The 20650-nt window shown below is 47.5% G+C and overlaps 3 protein-coding genes across 9 annotated transcripts; 2 read left to right on the top strand and 1 right to left on the bottom strand.

The window, feature by feature from the left end:
• Nucleotides 1-23: 23 nt before the first annotated feature.
• On the bottom strand, nt 24-10909 carry LOC118507683 (ubiquitin carboxyl-terminal hydrolase 8). Of its 2 annotated transcripts, XM_036046483.1 has the most exons (11): nt 9882-10909; nt 9667-9805; nt 9277-9599; nt 9066-9196; nt 8664-8970; nt 2565-2695; nt 2367-2466; nt 1735-1851; nt 1448-1657; nt 1009-1370; nt 24-921 (listed from the first exon to the last, which is right to left on the bottom strand). In XM_036046483.1, the coding sequence occupies exons 1-11, from the start codon at nt 10656-10658 to the stop codon at nt 801-803; spliced, it is 2718 nt and encodes a 905-aa protein (XP_035902376.1). In that variant the 5' UTR covers nt 10659-10909; the 3' UTR covers nt 24-800. The 2 variants fall into 2 exon arrangements, with proteins under 2 accessions (XP_035902376.1, XP_035902377.1); XM_036046484.1 differs by lacking the exons at nt 8664-8970; nt 9066-9196; nt 9277-9599; nt 9667-9805; nt 9882-10909 and adding an exon at nt 5079-7547.
• A 272-nt stretch (nt 10910-11181) lies between these two features.
• LOC118507682 (protein unc-50 homolog) lies at nt 11182-12408 on the top strand. Its single transcript, XM_036046482.1, has 4 exons — nt 11182-11604; nt 11669-11734; nt 11800-12159; nt 12236-12408. Exons 1-4 carry the CDS (start codon nt 11355-11357, stop codon nt 12370-12372), a joined length of 813 nt encoding a protein of 270 aa, XP_035902375.1. The 5' UTR covers nt 11182-11354; the 3' UTR covers nt 12373-12408.
• Nucleotides 12409-12645: 237 nt separating this feature from the next.
• On the top strand, nt 12646-20165 carry LOC118507681 (mothers against decapentaplegic homolog 4). Of its 6 annotated transcripts, none has more exons than XM_036046475.1 (10): nt 12646-12787; nt 13928-14705; nt 14778-15034; nt 15117-15291; nt 15359-15541; nt 15688-15909; nt 16020-16956; nt 17025-17193; nt 17260-17377; nt 17446-20165. In XM_036046475.1, the coding sequence occupies exons 2-10, from the start codon at nt 14642-14644 to the stop codon at nt 17655-17657; spliced, it is 2337 nt and encodes a 778-aa protein (XP_035902368.1). In that variant the 5' UTR covers nt 12646-12787; nt 13928-14641; the 3' UTR covers nt 17658-20165. The 6 variants fall into 6 exon arrangements, with proteins under 6 accessions (XP_035902368.1, XP_035902374.1, XP_035902369.1 ...); XM_036046476.1 differs by having other exon boundaries at nt 12707-13035; XM_036046477.1 differs by lacking the exon at nt 12646-12787 and adding an exon at nt 13065-13085.
• The last annotated feature ends 485 nt before the right edge of the window (nt 20166-20650 follow it).

The raw sequence follows: 20650 nt of genomic DNA, 5'->3' as shown, positions 1-20650 counted from the left end.
AAAAAAAAAGGGGAAGAGAAATGTAGAATGATGTCCATCCGCGCGGACCATTTCATATATTTGCTTGCAAAAATATGCTCATAGCTTCTAAACATGTTCTTGTTTCATATATAAACCACTGTTCCCCTTTACTTGCGATATATCTCCACGAAGATACAGGCAACGGGAACGGCGAACATTTTCTTCCCTGTTCTTTTTACGACTTGCACCTCACCACAGTCAAATTATCCAAACAAAAAAAAAAAACATTCTTAGCTTTGCTTTTATATTAAACCTTCATTCCGACATCCCTTCCTAGTTCTCTGTCGCAGTCACGAGGTTCACCCCTGTCCCCAGTTTTCCCGTTTGTTCCTATCTCTCTCCTCTCTCTCCTCTCTCTCTCGCTCGCTTATTTCTGTTTTTGATTGGCAATCACAGTAGTAATAGTAATAGGTGTTAGCAATATATATTAAGATGCACAGTAAAGTAAGCTTACCTCACCATCGCTCAACTCATATATACCCTTGCCCGGTTCGGTTACATTAATTTACATAATCCTTCGAAGTGGTAGTGTGGTAGCCGCCCATTTTGCCCCGTTTTTCGTACGTTACTATCGGCCTTACTCGCTCTCTTCCTCACTGAACAGTAAACATTAACGTTAACATCGGTTTGAACAAGTCTCAAGTCTTAGCTTTCGTTGATCGTACTGGCCCTCGCCAGCGATACGACACACACGCACGCACACAAGAGTAAGCTTCGTGCTGTGTGCTTTTGTTTCTACGCCACGTCTGAAGACGTATCGCTCGCCTTCCCTCCCCCCTTTATCGCACATCAGACTGTGGCCGGTCGGGTAAGCAGGAGTAGAAAAGGATGTACGCCGCACTGGCCTGCACATCCGAAGCGTCGATGCTCGACACGTTGTAGTCGTCAAATTTGAACCATCTGTAATGGGGCAGAGCATAAGAACAAAAAAAAGCGCCCGATAAAATAATTCCCCTCTATTCCCCTTCCGGTCACCCCCTTACTTACTTTTGATGAATATTATTCAAACAGAATGCCGTATAGTGACCGCTCTCCATCGAGCCGTAATGGTTCGACACACCGTACAGATGGTAGCGGAACGTCGTTAGCCGCTTGTTACGGTTCACCTCGGTACGGGCCAGGTACCGGGTCATGTTCAGCTCGCTCAGCGGAAACTTGACGAGCGTTTGCTTCTTCCGGTACACCGTCGCCATCGTGTCCGGGTCGGCGTAGAAGCGCTTGAAGTGTACCACCAGTATCGACGGTAACCGGGAGATGTCTAGCTTTTTGATCGCATCCTGATTGCTTTTGCACTTTGGACAGTGCCATCCGCGCACCTCCTCGCCGTTAAAGTACATATCGAGGCAGTTCTGATGGGAGAAGGACGGGAACGAGGACGGTCAGCACAAGTTCAGGTGGTTCTGGAAGGCAACGGTAAGCTACATACCTCCAAGTAACAGATGTTTGAATCTTGTGGCAGCTCCAGGCTGAGGTTCGAGAACGACTCGTAGGTGGCACTCTCCTTGTGGCATCGAGTGCACTTGACAGTGCTCTTAATCTGACCGTAGAACAGCTCCGATATGTAGCTGCCCTTGCCCTTGAAATGCTCTATCCACGCCTTCTCGGACGGGGGCATCTGGTCGAGGCTGGTTGATATCTGGCCACGAAACAAACACACATTCCGGGTTGTTGAATAAGGTAAGAAAGTAACTCAAAACCATTTGTCAAGCTTACCTGCATCTGTTTCGTCTGCAGATCGGAGTGTAACCAATCCATCAGAATAGTGAGAAACTCGTGCGAATCTTGCTGCTCGATGCCACCGAACTGTCGCTCGTACTGCCCGACGACGTACTGTAAATGGGAAGAAAAAGTTAAGCTGTTGTACCTCGTATAAGCCACCATTATACATCGCCAATCCTAAGCCTAACAGGATTAGATAGCTTCATTTATGACATCCGTGTCATACGGTGGATGTTCCGGCCGATTAATTTAACACACAGCAAGCACCAATCGCTTAACCCCTTTCGAACCGTTGCTTGAATTGAAGCGATGAGCGAGACCAAGGGTATTTCTATGGGCTATTCCTATTTCAAGGATATTCTTATCCATATTAGCCATAAATCATTTACTCTATTCAAATCACTCTCCATTACACGTGCTGTGTGCCTGGGGCGAGTGGTGCGTTTGTTCGTAACCACTGGGTAAGCTAATTACTTTCCCCTTTCCGTACGTCCGGTCCTTCAAACGGTCCCAACGTTGACGGACGCTAAGCGCTACAATTTGCATCATAAATTAAGCAAAACACGAACCATCGCACCTGTCGGCTTAGGCTGGACTTGAGGAAGAACTAATCGGAAAAAACTTACCCGCAAATTTTTGCTCGCTATGCACTTGTACTGCCCCGTCCAGAGCGCCTTGATGACGGCGGCTACCTCTTCGCCGATTTTGCCTTGCGTTTTGTTGTTGCTGGAGAAAAGCGAAGCGAGAGAGAGAGAGAGAGAGTAAGTATAAGGCCTAGTATAAGTATAATCCTTGCAAGCGAGATGCATGCCAATCATACTCACCGATTGAGGTGCATCTTAAACGACGGATCGTGGAAGAATTCGTTGAGAAAGTACGTATTGCTGAGGCACTGCAGTATGCTGTTCATGTAGCATGTATTACCTAGATTTTTCAACCCCGTCAGGCCACGTCCCTGTTGGAAGTAAAGGAAGGAGAGGAACAGGAATGAGTGAGAGTCAAGTAATATTTTGCATGCACGACATTTTCCCATTTTCGCTTTCCATTCCATTTTTAGTTCAAAAGCGTTCGCCCCTTCGTCGTCTCGCTAGCGGTGGGAAGGTTCAAAATACAAATATGCAAATGTTGCACACTGCCGCTTCCAACTTGCTTGACACGGTCAAGAAGCGGCAAGACGGTTGCAGCAGGAAGACAAGAAACAAATGACAAGAACCCGGTCGTGTAATCCGCTCACCCGTGTGTGGTTCGACAATGCGCGGGTAATTAAATTATACTATTGAAAAAAAAAATCCTTACTCAAAACTGAACCTCACCACGGAGGGCCACGTTGGGCAGTGGAGCGGCGTGTAATGAAAAATGGGATTGAACACCACCATATGTTGAGTAATAATCGATCGTTGTTTTTTTTTAAATATTGGCCGAGCAGATTGCTTCACGGCTTTGCGTCGTAAAATTGCTATATCAGATGTTTCGTTATTTGTTGCAGCATATTAGATGAGCTTTGGTATTTTTAAGACAAGAAAATTTTAAATTGTATCGTACATGGAATAAGCTCTTATCCCGGCCAGCAAGCATTTCCCGTCAAGAGGCCAAAATGCTATCTCGATAAATGAATTACCACAAAAACCAAGCGCAAACATCAGAGAAAGAATCAATTACTGCTATTAATGCATCCCTCTTTTCTTCCAGCAGGTCTCCTAGACCAAAACCCCCCCTTTGGCCACCATTTTCACAAGCTCCAAAGTATAACAAAAAGCAGTGGATAACACGATCCATAGCACCATTTGCTTTATGGAAATGCCAACCGCTTCCTGCAAGCAAAAGCGATTTCTCTTACCAACTCTGAGGCTAACCTTATCGAATAACATACATCTGCTGCCACGTGCTACAACACCGTGAAGTAAAGCAAATGGGTTAGTAGAAAGGCAACTTCTAACTTTGGACCGCTGCTGGTGTGGTCATCGATCTTAACCCCGCGCGGAAAAGGTGATGGTGGAGAAGCGGAACCAAAAATATCACAACCCAATCTATTCGCCGGTTTTGTGCAACCGTTAACAGTAGCAAAACAACAATACTGAACTGAGCAATAGCATCACCCTCGTCTAACAGTAGGGACAGTAAGGACGCATTGCAATCCATCAATTCCGGTACGTACCGGGATCGTTACCGTGCAAAAACAATTTTATTAAAAATAGCTTTTCAGGATTGATGAATAATTAAATCGTCTGCCATGCGCCACCCCTCCTCTCTCTCTCTCTCTCGGTACCAGGAAGTCGAAGCTCCAAGCTGTACTACGTCATAAGGAGCTTGACTGGGGGACGGTTACCAATACGGTCGGGAACGAATGAAACTGACAGAGTCAGCCCACACACACGTGCCACTCGCTGGTCCCTCCAACCCTCGAAGAGTCGGGTCAGAAGACGAGCCGCTTTGCAGTAACGGGTGGTAAGCTGAAGACCAACCAGGAAGCGTGCCGACAGCCCGCTGACAGATGTTCATTTTCCGGTCGGTCATATAGGTTTGCTCCTGTCGTTGGCGCTCTGGTGGTATTTACATTTTTCCTATTATTAGCGTTGCTTTTTATACATGGCTTTTATACATTCCAGGCCTTTGCTAAGCTTCCAAAGCGAACCAAATACTTTACAAAACCCATTGCCGGCCAAATAATTCAACCCAATGTAGCGTCAAAGGGCAATTAAAATTATAAATTCCCACCAGCCACGATATTTGGAGGCTCGTGCTCACTGGCGCTGCTAATTAGTGGTATTCATATCTTCATAGTTGTGTTGAATCCGGATCGCGGCCACCGGTAGAAAGTAAAACATCCACAACCGAACTTGCGAATGTCCTTCAACCCGCGGTGGCCTCCCAGAGGAATACAATTCGGTGGCCATTTACCGCCACAAAGTGCGGCAGCTTTACGCCCGAAAAAACAGGAAACGAACACCCGGGACAGGGAGTGGGGGGGGATGATAAAACGAACGTAATTTTCGCTTCACGTGCTGATGTCACGCTACCGGGGCGATGTGTTCTAATGTTACCGGCATTGGGGCCATTGGGGCCGCCACACACCGCCACCGGTTGCAAAAGATGATAGGGTGTGATAAATTTTACCACTCTGTTTAATTTCCAAACGATACAACAACACACACACACACCAAAGGTGAGACGGATTCCGGATAGCCGCAAGTAAGTCGATCCCTTAGGAGATGCGAACACACGCACAACCAAACACCCACCAAACACCCAAAGCTTTAAATCTTTAAACCGCGAATTGGAGAAACATTTCGGTGTGCAGTCGTTCCTTTTTTGGAAAGTCTTTGTGCTGCTTCACATACCTTTTTGTACGGGATAAGCTGATGGTAGTGTGGAAGCTTGATTTTATAACCCGCGACAACGACCATCTTGCCGGCGCTTCGGTTGCTGCCGTCACTTCGGGAACTTTCCGTTCAAAGCGTGTGTTGGTGTTTCAAAAAGAGCTGTTTTCCCTGTAGCCTTTGGTTGTACTTGGCTAGCGCATGACACACTTTCCGATGAGTTGCGACGACGGTTGACTGCGAGGTTTTTTTTTCTTTGGGTGGGTGGAGGGGGAGAGTCTGTGTCTTAGTCTACCCAAACAGTAAACAATCCTTTGTTTCTATACCGTTTAGGTTTGGGTGAACCTGCTGCTGCTGCTGCTTTGGCACTTAAGGTGTTCGTGACAGCCAAATCTAGTTGTTGCTTCCCGTCCGCCCAGACTTCTTGACTCTGCCGTGCTCTTTGCTGATGATCGTTGGTTCGTCGTTAGCCTCAACTCCCAATCCAATGGTGGCGTAGCTAAGGCTGATGATGCGTTCCAGTAACGCGATATACTCAAATTACTAGTAACACTCGCACCAGTTCTCATTGCAGTTGGATTCAAACGATGGGCGGTTAGGTACAGCTTGGCGAACTTGGCCGGTTTGTCACTATCAACCCCCGCGAAAAGGCACACGCTTTTAAACGATCTCGTATGTTAACTTAGTCCTTCTTCTTGATCGTTAATAAGCGATAAAACTTATTGCTTTCGTCAATACTCGTCACTTCCCGTCATCACCGTTTAATAGTTTTACTTCAGTGTAAGCTCGCACCGCACACACCGTTTCGTGTGGTATCGATTTCGATCGGTTTGAACACAAATAAAGCACAAACTCTTCACCACACCACTGGCGCACCAAACAACGCGTTAATGAGACGGAAGACGGGCGGTAGTAAAGTGGCGTTTTCCGCGCGAAAGAATTTGATTTCTTTCCCGACCGCCACCAAACTTCTCCACACGACCGTTAGTAATGCGAGCGTTCTCCGTCACTAAAGGCTACCGAAATGCTAGTGGAAATAATACGCAACACACACAAACACACACACACATCCATAAAGCAACTACCACAGACGCGCAAATTCAAAAGAATAGTCGAAGAAAATAGTCAAAGCGTTGCTCGCCGAAAAACGAAAGGCCTCCTATTCCTTCTCGGTGTGTCCGTCTATTAGTTGGTAGCTGAGAAACCGTCGGGACGACGTTTCACCACCGGCGACATGAACGAACTGTCGTGTGCCGGAAAACGCTGACAAACATGCACTATGATCCGGCGCGCCGAACTACTTTGCGAGAGTTTCGTGGCGTGCCGAAAGGACACCCCCGAATGACGCGCCAAGAGCGAGAGAGAGAGAGAGAGCGAGAGCCTTGGAGCGAATGTTGGCTGGCCACTCTCTTGAGTCGCTAAGCTTTTGCGGGGGGAGGGGAGGGGGGGGGGAACAACAGTTCCGTCGATTCCTAGTCCGCTAGTCTGCTTCCACTAATTGACAAGAATCGGCACAGCACACGAACGATGCCGACACATGGCAAAACAAAAGTCATTGCCATGGAGCTGTCGCGCACTAAACCGTAAACACGCGTAGACCGCCTGAATGTTATGGCCAAGCAGCCTGCCACTCTGGCCGTGACTGGGGAAGGGACAAACGTAAACCCAGACCACCACCATGCGGTGGAATGGTCTCCCCATTAAAGACGCACGGCACTGCAACGTGTTCTGTGACGACCTCAATCATTTCCGGGGACATTTGACGAAAAAGCGTCAACCTCGGCACAGGCTTTCTCCGTTGGTGGAGTGCAAAACAGCATAAACAAAGCTTAGCATTATTGCACAAGTAGCCGGTAGTCGGTCGTGTTGGATACACGTGGCGAGCGTAAAACGCGTGTGGCTAATGCGCTTCGCCTTATGGTTTCTTCCAATGGCTCGTGGGCTAGTTGTTGTACGAGATTTGTAGAGCGCCAGTTTACGTGTGCGTGTGTCGCCAGAGAAATTATTCCTTCCTTTTTCCAAACAGTCGTAAATAAGGGTTTAATTCAAAAAGCTTTTCATCCAGAGCATGCTTCGCTCATTGCTATGCGTCAAGTACCAGGCGTCTCCATTGACAACGGTCAAATTAAATCCTCAACGCTATACCGATGGAAATGGTAAACCTTAAAAACCCACCCGTACACCAAACACGCAAATCTGATTTCCTCTGGAAAGGTTAGCATGAGGTGTGTTTTTTGGGGGGGCACTCCATCCGGACCGGAAACAAAAACACACCCCAACACGTACGAACGGATGGCATGAGATTGAAAAAGAAAGGGAGAGCCACTGTCCAAGGGCACGCTAGACACGGTACGGCAGGTACGGGATGCTGCCGTTGTTTTGGGGTTGGTTGGTTTGGGTGTCGCATCGGGTCACAACCGGGGTAGAGCAATTGCATGACAATTTGCTCGTCTACATCTGCAATGCATCACCAATACCACCACCACCACCATTACAGCCAGCATCAGCGCCGTATTCGGCTTGCCGAAATTATAGTGACTGGTTCGAGGCACACCGGCATGCTCGTTCTCGAAACCATAACAAGCCGAAATGCTCGCATATGAATACGCCATTATGTTCAGCGCATCAATTATGCTCCATTATTATTGCCATCCGTCGTTGGTTTGGTAGTGTCCGTTACTGGCCGTCGGAAGGTTGGCATTGGTAGGAAATAATACTGAAGAGCAATTCAAGCATTCTCTCTCTGCCTCTCTGCCTTCCAATTGCTGCTAGTGATTGAATCGTGTATCGGAAAAAGTTGGACGGCGCCGCCGCGCTATTGGACATTGTGGGCGCATTGGAGAAATGGGGAAAAAGGCAAACAGGAAACAGCAGCTTGTTATTATTAGATTTCGTAGCGCCGAGATACGAAAACAAGGATACTTGAATAGGAACTCGAGATACGCGTGAAAGTGGCGTATCTTAGTGGTAGGTGTTTTCTTGCCCAAGAGGTAACTACTTAAGACAACGTGCATTAAAGTGAATCGTACTTATGGAGGTTTTAATTATAGCACGCTTGTTATTGCTAAATTTGGCGTTTCCTCAAATCAAATCAAATTGTTTACGGTGAAGTAAGCTCGTGTGATGATTCTTTTCTTTGTTCCAACGGTCTGTTCTGATGAAAATCAGGAAATAAAGCCCGTAAAAAGCTTTTTATAACTTCCATAGGTGTGATCCGTAGAGGAGAAGATTTCTTCCAGATGGCAATCAATTAAGATCAACTTCACAATTGTGTCATTAGAATAATATCGATTTTTTCCCATCCTGACACAATAACTCAAAAGTGAGGGGAAAAATAAACGTCTTGTGATATATGAGAAGACATAGAAGAAGTCTTGAAGATGTCTTAAAGACACTAGAAATTGAAAGTTTCAGCAGACACCACAATAAACGTACCACCGTTGCGTTAGATAACGACGCATGGAACGATACGCGCGTCACATCATAATCCCGTACCGGTCACGTTCTGTACAACGATACCACATCACCTGCCCGCCCCAGCACTGATGGCGTTTGGTGGAAATCATACAAAAGCAATACCCATACACCCAGGTGTCGTCTACTCACCACACTTCCGTACACCGGTGCAAAGTCGCGCTGCACCACGTCCAGATCACGCATACGCAGGTTCTGATTGTGGTCGGCCAGCGGTTTGGCGGACCGGTCAAACAGTGGCAACCGGGCCGCATTGCCGACACCGTACGCGTTGGGGCCCGGGTCCTCTTCGGGGTAGGCCCGTTTTACCGTCTCGGGCACGTTCTCCTTAAGGTGCCGCTTCAGCTCACGGGCCAGCGCAAGCTTTTCCTCGCGCTCGCGCGCCAACCGCTGACATTTCTCCTCCAGCTCGCGCTGTTCCCGTTCCTTGTCGCGCAGTCTGTCGCGGAGGAAAGAAGAAGGCAAAAGCACATACGATAAGAAAAGCGTAATTGGTATACGGGGGAATGCAACAATGTTTGGCACCCAAAATACCTGCGTTCGTACGCTTCCCGTTCGAGCTGTTCCGCTTGCTCGGTCGAAATTTGTTCACCCCGTTCCTGTTGCTCCTTTTCCATTTCCTTGTACTTTTCTTCCTCCTCGAGGATGCGTGCTTTTTCCGCTTCCTGTAAAGGGCAAATCAAATTATTACACAGGGACAATCCCTAATGATCGCCGTACAAAAAACACAAAACAAAAAGCGTACATAATCTCGCTGCCGGTCTTTCAGCTGCATCACTTCAAACAGCAACGATTCTTGCGTTTCGTCCGCACCGGGCTCGAGCGGTTGCTGCTTCTCGAGGTTCTGCAATTCCGTTTCCGTGTTAATAATTTCCAGTGCGTTCTGTTTCGATTTGTCCAAGATCTGCTCGTGCTCGACTAGAATATCCTCCAGAGGTTTCTTGCGCGCCTCGTACAAGCTGACGGCTGCCACCTTGCTGTTGCGATCGATGGTCGGTTTAAAGCCGGGCTTTGAGAAGCTTTCTTCCTTCATTGGAATGTCGCTTATATTCGGATACTCGATATCGTCTGCAAACAAACGGGCGAAAAGTGTAAGAACGAATTGCAATGGCTGAGAAGCTTGATGCGAGCTTACCTATATTATCTCCCAGACCGTCCACAACCATCGGTGGACGGTAGGAAGGATTCAAACAGCTGGCCGGATAGTGTAAAACGAAGCTTTCATATCCACCATCCAGTCGAATAATTTTCGTATCTTCTATATCCTGATCGTACTGTGGCAAAAGAGAGCGAAAAGACAATTTCAAATTGATTTCCGTCCAATTTGAGGGAACAATTCAATGCTCTTACATGACACAGGATGTAGTTCAAGATGTAAATGGGCGTATCCTTCACCGGGACGCCGGCCGTATTCCAATCCATCAGCACCACTTGATCCTTCACCATTCGGTTTGACCACAGGGTTCGCGATTCGGGTGGCAGTGCGTGGTTGATCTTTCCCGCCGTCATACCGGCCACCAATAAATGCTCCGGCACGTTCACCAGATACGAGTACCGCAAGTGGGACGCTTCAAAGTCCTTCACTGGCCGGCAATCCATTATCAGCATGCTAATTCGACAATCGTTAATCATGCCGTGCAGTTCCATCGCAGTGACGGTCTGTTTTTGTATCGTAGCCGGCATTATCGTCCCGCCGTCAGTGCCGCCCGATGGTCCATTTTTACTTTCCCGTTCCAAATCTACATCCTTGGCGAATGTTTTCAACCCTTTCAGGCGGGCTCGCTCCTGGTACCGCATCTCTAGGCTCGTTTTCAGCTTTTTCAACTTATCGAAGATCCGATTGAAATCGCTCTGCGTGCCCAGCAGCTTGGTGACCGTCTCCTTTTTCCGCCCATAATCCTTATTCTTCCGTATCACCTGCACCAGATTCATTAGCCTCATGTATCCAATGTACGCCAGCTCCTCGTCCCGGTTGATGTAGTGTCGTTCGCTCTGCTCGATCAACTTCCGTGCCGACTTGCATATGATGTCCAGTTCGCGGTCTTTGATGTCGGCCGGAAGCTTCATGTACAGCTCCTCCAGATCATCGATATGCTCGCCCATGTGCAACTGCTTCGGATAGCTCATGACTGTTCCCGATTTAGCGCAATTTACCTAGACAAACTGAATCATCGAACGGACAGGTACGCTCGCGTTTTCCGCGAAAGATGGGCTATTCCCGGATTATTAGCTGCTCTCTGACTAGGGGACGGGACCGGACGCCCGATTCCAGCTTCAATTAGCTACAGGAATAGCAATGTTTTGCACAAATTTCACTCGAAACTGCTGGTACATACACTGTGTTTTTATTAGGATCACGCATAATTTTTGTATGAATAGCGACGTCAAAATATCTGAACAGCTGTCAAAATGCCGATGACAATGGGATGGTTCTACTCGCTTCGTCCGTAGTAATAAAAGGCCGTGGAAAAACAGCAGATACATCACCACTTACTAGAAAATTATGAAAACAGTTTAACATGGAAAAAATATACCATTTTCGTCGTACTGAACGAATTGGAAGAAGAAATTAAATAATTGTATTCATAACGTAGCAATCTTCGATTCAACCCTGAAAGGAATGACATGACGTTTGCCAGCCCTGTCACTTGCCGAGCCGTCATCGACGTGAAGTTATTTACTGTTTACCAAAATAGGTTTTTGTCTCCGTCGTAGCGATGAGCAACGAAAGAATTTATTAATTTGCTGCGACCCTTTCTCGAATTCTAACAAGCGCATGCAAGTGAAAATATAATAAGGAAGGCGACTCTACACTAGAATACGATGAAGTACGCAACGTCCCCTACGCCATCCCGCAGCAACAGCTCGCTGCTGGGGATGTCTTCCAGAACTACATCGCCACTACCTCCGCCGGCAAACTATCGCGATTGCATGAGTGCCACCACGAAAAGCTACAAATACTTACGGCGCTTCGTCAAGTTTGATCAAATGGACTTCGAGTATGCAATGTGGCAGATGGTGTACCTGTTCATAGCACCGAAGAAAGTGTACCGTAACTTCAACTACCGCAAACGTAAGCACCAACACAAACACCACAGCTCATCGTATCGTGCTAATCGATTGCCTTCCTGTTGCAGAAACCAAATCACAATTTGCACGCGATGATCCAGCGTTTCTGGTGTTGCTTGTAGGATGTCTTTGTGGTAGGATAATGGACATCTCCTAATCGCATCATTTCTACAATCTTCAAACTCCTTTCTGCTTCCAGTTACATCCATTGGCTTTGCCTGGGTATTAAGCTTAGGATTCGTGCAAACCATTCTGTTCACCTTGTACGTCGTGTTCGTCGACTGCATATTCTGCGGCATGATTGTGGCCACAATGCTGTGGCTGATAGCGAATCGATACTTTCGCGATCGGAACAGCGATTTCGATATGGAGTGGGGCTACGCGTTCGATGTGCACCTGAATGCCTTTTTCCCGCCCCTGATATTGCTTCACTTTATTCAGCTGTTTTTCTACCACCCATTGATAAGCAGAGATTGGTTTGTGTCCACCTTTATTGGCAACACCATTTGGCTGTTGGCACTAGGATACTACATCTACATTACTTTCCTGGGATACAACGGTACGTGATGGGCAAAACACGAATGTAAGCGAAATTGTGTATAACCAATGTTTGTTTCTTTTGTTGTGTTTTGCAGTTGTTCCAGCGCTGAAAAATACGCGAATAATTCTCGTAACACTACCGCTGCTGAGCTTGTTCTATATAATGACACTCATAATAGGATGGAACTTGAGTGTTTCGTTGATGTACTACTATCACTATCGGGTGTTATAAACAATAAAACATACATTTCCACATCGTTAAGCAATAGAACATTGACAGAATTTCTTATCAGAAAGAGGATACGATAGGTAATTATTTTGAAAACGATTAGCAAAATGCTTGGAATCCAGAATTCTTTGTTTGTTGAACGTAACTGTCAAATCGAAACGCTAGTCCGAATTTGTTCCAGCCTGGCCTTTTACGTTGCTGTCAAACACCAGCTGTCAGCGAAAGGACACAAACGCGTGAGTGAGTAAGCAGACAAATGCCCCGTAATCACTGCATGCGCGACAAGGATAACCATAGCAACGCACCCCAACGGGACAGACAAAAAAGGAATTCGCCATTTTAAAAAGTCTATCACTTGCTGCTGCTGCTACTGCTACGATTGCTCCCCGTAGTATCGAATCGCGAAAAAAAGCGGGGGGTGAGTAGAGAAGAACAATAAATTGCAACCCCTATTAATCCGTGCGGGGTGCGTGTGTTCCGCAACATGGTGTAACTGGTGCACAAGTGGAATGTTTGCCCCCAAAAACCGTGCTAGAGCAGTGAGGAGGATGCTGGAGCAAGTGCAGACATTCGTCTAGAATCGAGAAAGTTGCATCGGGCCACCCATTCATCGCCCGTCAGGCGGCGCGCAAGGCGACCGCGTCCGTAGTGCAGGAAGCGAAAACTGTAATCGCAAACCGTAGATATACAACCGTTTGTTCGGGGTGCCATAGGAGGTAGCACTGCGGGTGTAGAGCGCGAATGCATAATTACTTTCTTTTGCGGATTTCACGCTGAAAGAACCCGTTCTGGTGTGGAACTGTGCTTGTTGATGCAATGGAACCCACCGCCTCCCCGCTCGGCACATCAACAGCGGCAAGATCTGCAGATGCGGAAATCGAACAATTCCACATCGAGTAATGGCTTGTTGCATCCCAGCCGCCTGCCGTAACGTTGTGCCGAGTTTCGACAGAGTGTACTGTGAAGAATTACATGGGCAACATTAGCAAAGAAAACAACAACAAAACAACAGCATTACCTCACATCCGGACCAACGATATCATCGCTCTGGATGATTCAGGCTGGCTAGCATAGCGAAGGCAGATTTCCGCAATGGACATTCGGATGTGTTTTGTTGTATAGAAAGCTAAACATTTCTCAACAAAAGTGTTCCTTTCGCCGTAATCCGTGCGTTTTGGTGTGTGCCTACTGTGTGTGTGTGTGCGTGTGTGTGTTTCCGACGCATGTTCCAAAAGAAAGCCGAAGCGTAAGCAAAAAGGAAACCCACGCGAAGAGCAAAGAAGGTAACAGAAAACAAGATCGCGGGAAGACAACGTTTTTCCTGCAAGAAACTGGCACACTCCTTGACGCCCGTCCGCGGTGGGGGGTAAAGCATATTATTTGCGAATGGTAGAGAGAAGACGGAAGCGAACAAATTGTTGCCGCTCGGTAAATATAGTGTGTGTGTGTGTGTGTGTGTGGGAGCGTATCCTTGTGAAAATAATTACCACCGTTCTTTGGTGAAGTTGTGTGTAGTGCATTGAAGGAAGCTAACATTTTCCCGTTTTTCTCTCTCTAGGGGTCGTTGTTATAGCACATCGGACGCACGCATCTGACTGTGGCTGTGTGTGTTGACGGGCGCGTGCGCTTTCATCGTGGTGTGCGTTGTGTGTTCTATAGCGGCGAATGTCAAACCTTGAGTTTGACAGAGATTTGTTGGTGTTTTGTTTCCCTCTTGCATCTCCCGGTCAGCAGAAAGTGTGTGTAATCAAAACGCAAACGCCCCGTGTGTCTGTTTTTGATCTAGTGTGCCGTTCACCTTGCCGGGTGGAAAAGCATTTCCGTCGCGAAAAGCCGGTAAACCGTTAGCAGGAAGAGACGGTGAAATAAGCAAAAATTGCCCTGTTTGCTGTGGCTAGGATTGTTTAGCAAACTTGTGTAACGTCCGATGCATTTCCTGCTTGGAATGCATATGGCCGTTGTTGGTGCACGGGAGGCAGTAAACAAACGTGACCGAGGCGAATTGCATCTAGTTGGTGACATTTGAACGACCGGGCACCAGTTCGGCTTTATGTGCGGTGGCAGTGCAACATAGAGTCCCAACGCGCGCGGAATCACTAGCAAGCCGACCGAAAGCGTCTGCAAGTGTAACTCGCTAAACTCTAGTTGCTTGTAAGAAATCCAAGCCCTCCCCTAAGAAGGACTTCAGCATCACACAAGTATACGGGCACCGTCAGGTTTTAGCAAGGTGGATACTAAAAGCAACCTGGGACTTTCCCAGGATTTCGAAAGGATGGTCGGGTTGACGGGTGGATCGCATCTGTATGCGGCCGGCATACCAGCGGCCGCACAGGAAAGTACGTGCTGGTCTAAGTTTACTTAATATGATCCATAATTTCGCTTCACTAACGCTGGCTCCCTCCTTACAGTCGTCCGCGACATGGCCGCCATGCCAACGGCGGCCCCGACCAGTGCGGACGCGTGCCTCAGTATCGTTCATTCGCTCATGTGCCACCGGCAGGGAGGCGAGAGCGAAGGATTCTCCAAGCGGGCCATCGAGTCGCTGGTAAAGAAGCTGAAGGAAAAACGGGACGAGCTGGATTCGTTGATTACGGCCATCACCACCAACGGGGCACATCCGAGTAAATGTGTCACGATACAGCGTACGCTCGACGGGCGATTGCAGGTTCGTTTGCCAAGAAAATGGCAGTAGAAGAATAAATAAAAACCGATTATGTTCATTTAATTGTTCCCCCTTCGCCCTACAGGTCGCCGGACGCAAAGGATTCCCGCACGTGATCTATGCCCGTATCTGGCGTTGGCCCGATCTGCACAAAAATGAACTGAAGCACGTAAAGTTCTGCCAGTTCGCGTTCGATCTGAAGTGCGACTCGGTCTGTGTTAATCCCTACCATTACGAGCGTGTCGTTTCTCCCGGGATCGGTAAGTAAAGACGGTTGGAACGAACTTGTTCCGAAAGACTTAACACGGAATCATCTTGTTATTGCAGATCTGTCGGGACTCACGCTGCAGTCTGGGCCAAGTCGCTTAATAAAGGATGAATACACGCCCGGCTCGGTCGTCGGTGGAGGAATGGATATCGATGGCAATGAAATTGGCACCATACAACACCATCCCTCGATGGTTGCCGGTGGTGCTTACGGTACCATGTCGATGCATCCGCAAGTGCCCGGTAAGCAAGGACACACCGGCTTGAACGTTTTGGTTTCGGTTTGCTGAATTCATTTCTTATTGTTTAACTTTTCATTTTTTCTATTCTCGGTTTTCTTTTCGTTTGCGTTCTCTATCGTTTGTGCATTTGTCGCGATTGTGCCACAGACCCATCGCAGTTGGGTGGGCTGTATGGGTCTAGCAGCGGTCCACGGCCGATACCGAAGATGGAATCTGCCGAACAATCTCGAAATAGTGGCCCCAGCAGCTGGATGAGCGGTGCTGGCAGTGTCGGTGGTCCATCCTCCGCTGCGGCGGCCATGCTATCCTCGGCATCCTCTTCCGGAAGCCAGCAGCAGCACCCTCGCTTATCTTCTTCTTTACCACTTTGTGAGCGCTTTTCTAATTTTGGTTTTATTTTTGTTGAAGCAGAAACATTTCCTTGTTCAACAGTATCACTTATAAAACGTTTCTTTTTCATCTTCTTCAAATCTTTCTAGCATCCGTTATCGGTGGTCCTGCCGTGCTGGCAAACAATGGTTTGCGACCGTCGCAAAGCGCACAGCAACAGACACAACCATCACAGCAGCAACCTCAGCCTTCATCACAATCCAGTTCTCAACTAACGAACGGCGGAAACAGTGGCTTACTGGGCAGCGGCGCCACCCAGTCAAGCTCTAGCGGTGGTGGCACTAGTGGCGGGCTGATCGGTGGAGAAGCCTCTCAGTACTATACCAACACGGCTAGCACGGACCCCTCCATGGGAAACGATCCGCAAAGTGCAATGGGGCCTTCCAGTATGTCCGGCTCGCTTTCGGCAACCTCGCCCGTATCGCCCCACCTGCAGCAAAATGGGTACGTGTCGGCCAGCAATGGGCAGTCGTCACAAGCCGGCCCTTCCGTTGGGCAGCCGCAGCCCAATCAAACGGGTGCGCCACAATTCCAGCAACAGCAGCAGCAGCAGCAACAACAACAATCACAGCAACAACAGCAGCAGCCTGGTGGTTCCGCGACGTGGTCCGGTTCGAATACTCTAAACTACACGCAATCGATACAACCGCCGGCACATGCCGGTGGTTCACACCAACAGCAACCGTCACAGGCCGCCGCACAATACTGGCCCCACAGTTCCGGCAGTGGTACTGGTGGTGGTGGTGCTGTTGGTGCTGCCACCGGTTCCACCGTTGGTACCGCCACCGGTGGACAGCTGGCAGAACTGCCCGGTCAGCAGCGCTTGCTGTCGCGTCAGCCCGCACCCGAGTACTGGTGTTCGGTAGCGTACTTCGAGCTCGACACGCAGGTGGGCGAAATGTTCAAGGTACCTTCGAACCGGCCAAACGTCACCATCGACGGGTACGTCGACCCGTCCGGTGGCAATCGGTTTTGTCTCGGAGCCCTCAGCAACGTGCATCGTACGGAGCAAAGTGAAAAGGCTCGGTAAGTGTTATCTAACAGACCGGGAATTGAAACCAAGGAACTCATCAATGACACTTCCATTGCTGCAGGCTACATATTGGGAAAGGTGTACAGCTGGATTTGCGTGGCGAAGGAGACGTTTGGTTGCGGTGTCTCAGTGATCATTCAGTATTCGTGCAGAGCTATTACCTCGACCGGGAAGCGGGCCGAACGCCCGGCGATGCCGTACACAAAATCTATCCCGGAGCGTGCATAAAGGTTGGCTGTTTACATTCGCAGACAATTATGCTACAAGCAGTAATGCAATAACCCATTTTTTTACAGGTATTTGACCTGCGGCAGTGTCATCTGCAGATGCAATCCCTCGCCAACTGTGCCCAGAAAGCGGCTCAAATGCAAGCCGCCGTTGTGGCGGGTGTGTCGGCCGTAGGAGCTCCCAGAAGTATGTCAATTGTAACCTGTTAGCACCCCTTTTCTTCGACGATCTGATCGTTCCTACGCTCATTTTAGGTCTTTCGGCGGTCGCTGGAATCGGCGTGGACGACCTGCGGCGTCTTTGCATCCTGCGACTGTCGTTCGTGAAGGGCTGGGGTCCCGACTATCCGCGACAATCGATCAAGGAAACGCCCTGCTGGGTGGAGGTGCATCTGCACCGTGCGCTACAACTGTTGGACGAAGTGCTGCATCAGATGCCGATTGATGGACCCCGGGCCATCGAATAAGCTTAAGCTAACAGTAAGCTAACAGAATTGAAAACATTGAGCAGGTGCGGTACGGTAAGTAGCGTTTAAAGTACACTACATCGCGCGGGGCATGCGTTTGGAGTTTCGATTCCCTTTCAACCCGATTCGATTGCAGTGCTGCTTGTTTCCAGCAGGCCAACCAGGGACGCTTTCACACGAGCGTTTTCATGTATGCAACTTCAAGCTGGTTGCGTTGTAATCGGATTGGTAGAAAAGGTGTAACGGAAACGCATGCTGAAACGGGGGATAGGTCTAATCGGATGTACGATTGATGATCGTATATCGGATAAGAATTCGTCGAGAGAGCGAGAGAGAAAAAACAACACTATGTAAATATAGATTCGGACCATAAAAGGGTCCGTAATGATGTGGGGTGAATGGGCGTGTGTGTCCGATGACGACGACGTGTTGGCGTGGGTTTCGTAGTGTGTACAAGTGTGATTCTAATATGACAAAGATTTAGTTTGATAAGAACACAGGCACATGCAAGCGTGAAAAATGTAAATGTGCGCTTTTTTTTTGAGATGGCCACGGTTAGGCGAGATGTGAATAGTGCTACAGAAACTAGGGCATGAAAGTGATGCAACCTTATTACAGCAAAAAAACCATTCTCTCATGTATACTAATGTTGGGCAAAGAAGCAACAGAAATATGATATATTACGACACAAACACGCATCGAAGCATAAGGAACATAGAAAGCACTACACGGTGTCTTTATCGGTTTGCTATTCTGCTGCGATCGAAAGTGTAAGCCTGCTAGCGACTAAGACGCGTTGGATGCATGTACTCAATACGTTTAAAATAGCAAAACACTGCCTCAATCCACACCGAGGGGAGGGATATTGGCACCTAGTGGCACAGAATACAAATTTGGCGTTAAATTAAACAGAAAAGGGAAGCGAGTGCGCTTATGCGTGTATCAAAGCGTAACAGAAAACAAACAAACAAACAAACCTACAAAAATGTTCTACCTCTGATTGAAAAAGTATGTTAAACTAACATGATGGAACTCCTCCTGCCTGCTGGTGGTGGTGGTGGTGGGCAATGCTATCCCGAGACTCATTGATTTGATTTGCCTACCGTTGGGAGTACTATATCGATCAAATATGTTGCTGAAGCATTCGCTAGAGTTGTAACAAAACTCGTTATAAAATGTACAAGGAGTAAAATATTGTCTGCACACGAGAAACAAATCTTACTGAAACCAATTTAGAGATTTGATTTTACTTTACAAAACCCTTGGGATGGGTACTTTAAAATAACATTGGGCAATAGCTTAGTTTCCCCTTTTTTTCTGTTTGTTGTGTGAATCGCCTTTAGGTGAGAATAGTGGTAGGGATTGTTACAGGCAGAGCCTTCCGTTTTTTATTCCGGGGTTTCCACTTTCTTTTTCTTGCACAATGAACCACAAAATTAAACCGCTAAAGTGCCCCCACAAGTTTGTTGCTTAAAAAAAAGCAAAAAAGATACAATCTTTCTTCTAGTACGAAACTGTGCTTCGCCTTTGTGCCATTTTTCTTTTTTGTTTCCTTCGTGTAATGGTTTCGTTTTAAATTCGCGATAGTTGTGTGCGTGTGGTGTAATTGATTGGTGAATTTTAAATCCCTCGCCTTGATCATTGTTTCTTTCACAATGGTAAAAAACAAAACAAACTAAAAGTGCAAACTTACTCCGCAAAAGACAAGACAAACAAGTGCAATGAGAGTCCAACAGGAGGTGGTGGAAGCAAGGAGTAAAATAGTAATGTAACGAGCATTGATTGAAATGACTATGACTGGTAGTGTGGAGGATGAGATACACACAGCAGAAATGCACGACAAACTTCAAATTCGGTATGAAACATACTAGGAAGCAGCAGCAGGGGGGCGGTACGTTTATCTCACAAGGAGATAAACTTCAAACTTCAAAAGACAAACCACAGAATGATTATTTCTCAACCATCAATGCTCCTTGTGCCTTTTCATCCAATAATGCTTCGTTCTTCACGGAACCGATACAATCCGCTGCAATTGGCAAAGTTCTTTATTAGTTTGTTGTTTTCAGCTGTGTTGGTTTTGATTTGTGATAGATTTTGAAAAAATAGAGATAGAAATTCAAAAGAGCAAGGGCTTTATGCCACGATCCCATTCAGATAGACGACAGATGGACTCGTTTCGTTGGTTGGTATACTTTGGGAGTGTACTCTCTTGGAATAGACACGACACATAGGAACGGGCAGGATAAGGCTACCCCGAGAAGTACCGGTTTGAGTAGTTTATGCAACGTGACCTGGGCAAGGGGTGAATGTGGTGAAGCAGCATTACAAACAGAGGTAATAGAAGCTAAAAGAAAGCAAAAATTATGCTGAAAAAGTTTGCAAAAGTTTGATAAGAGCAGAACAAGAAACAAAAACTATATACAACATAGATTTATCCCTATTACGACGAAGTGTAAATGAGTTGCATCATTTTATGAAATAAAAAGATCCACTATTTTTAAGTAAGTACACCATGCATACCGTGGCGGTGTAAGACCGCACACGCGTCACAATTGAATGTTATTGCCGAAACCTATTCCATCTATGTGAGTTGATGCGTATGGGGTGATGTACAGATAGGTGATCGCACCTTCGAAGTCGTCCAAAACTTCACCTGACTGGGGTCAAAAGGCAGCCCACCGACAGCAACATTGATGTTGAGTTACGCGCACGGGTGCTGGCTGCCAACCGGTCATACTAGAGTCTGAGGAAACTTCTCCACTCTAAATACCTGTCGCGACGGACGAAGCTGGGACTGTACAGAACATTTATAGTCCCAGTACTCACATACGCCTCTGAGACATGGACTCTGTCCAAAACTGACGAAGCACTCTTAGCCGCGCGTTCGAGAGGAAGATGCTCTCGAAGGATTTTTGGCCCCGAATGTGTGTGGAAGGACAATGGAGGAGCCGCTACAATGATGAGCTCTACGAGCGTGAGAATGACACCGGACG

This window comes from Anopheles stephensi, chromosome 2, assembly GCF_013141755.1.
Source record: "Anopheles stephensi strain Indian chromosome 2, UCI_ANSTEP_V1.0, whole genome shotgun sequence".
In the NCBI taxonomy this organism is placed as follows: Eukaryota; Metazoa; Arthropoda; class Insecta; order Diptera; family Culicidae; genus Anopheles; species Anopheles stephensi.
Note: the sequence above shows the minus strand (reverse complement) of the source record. Positions and strands in the feature narration are given on the sequence as shown.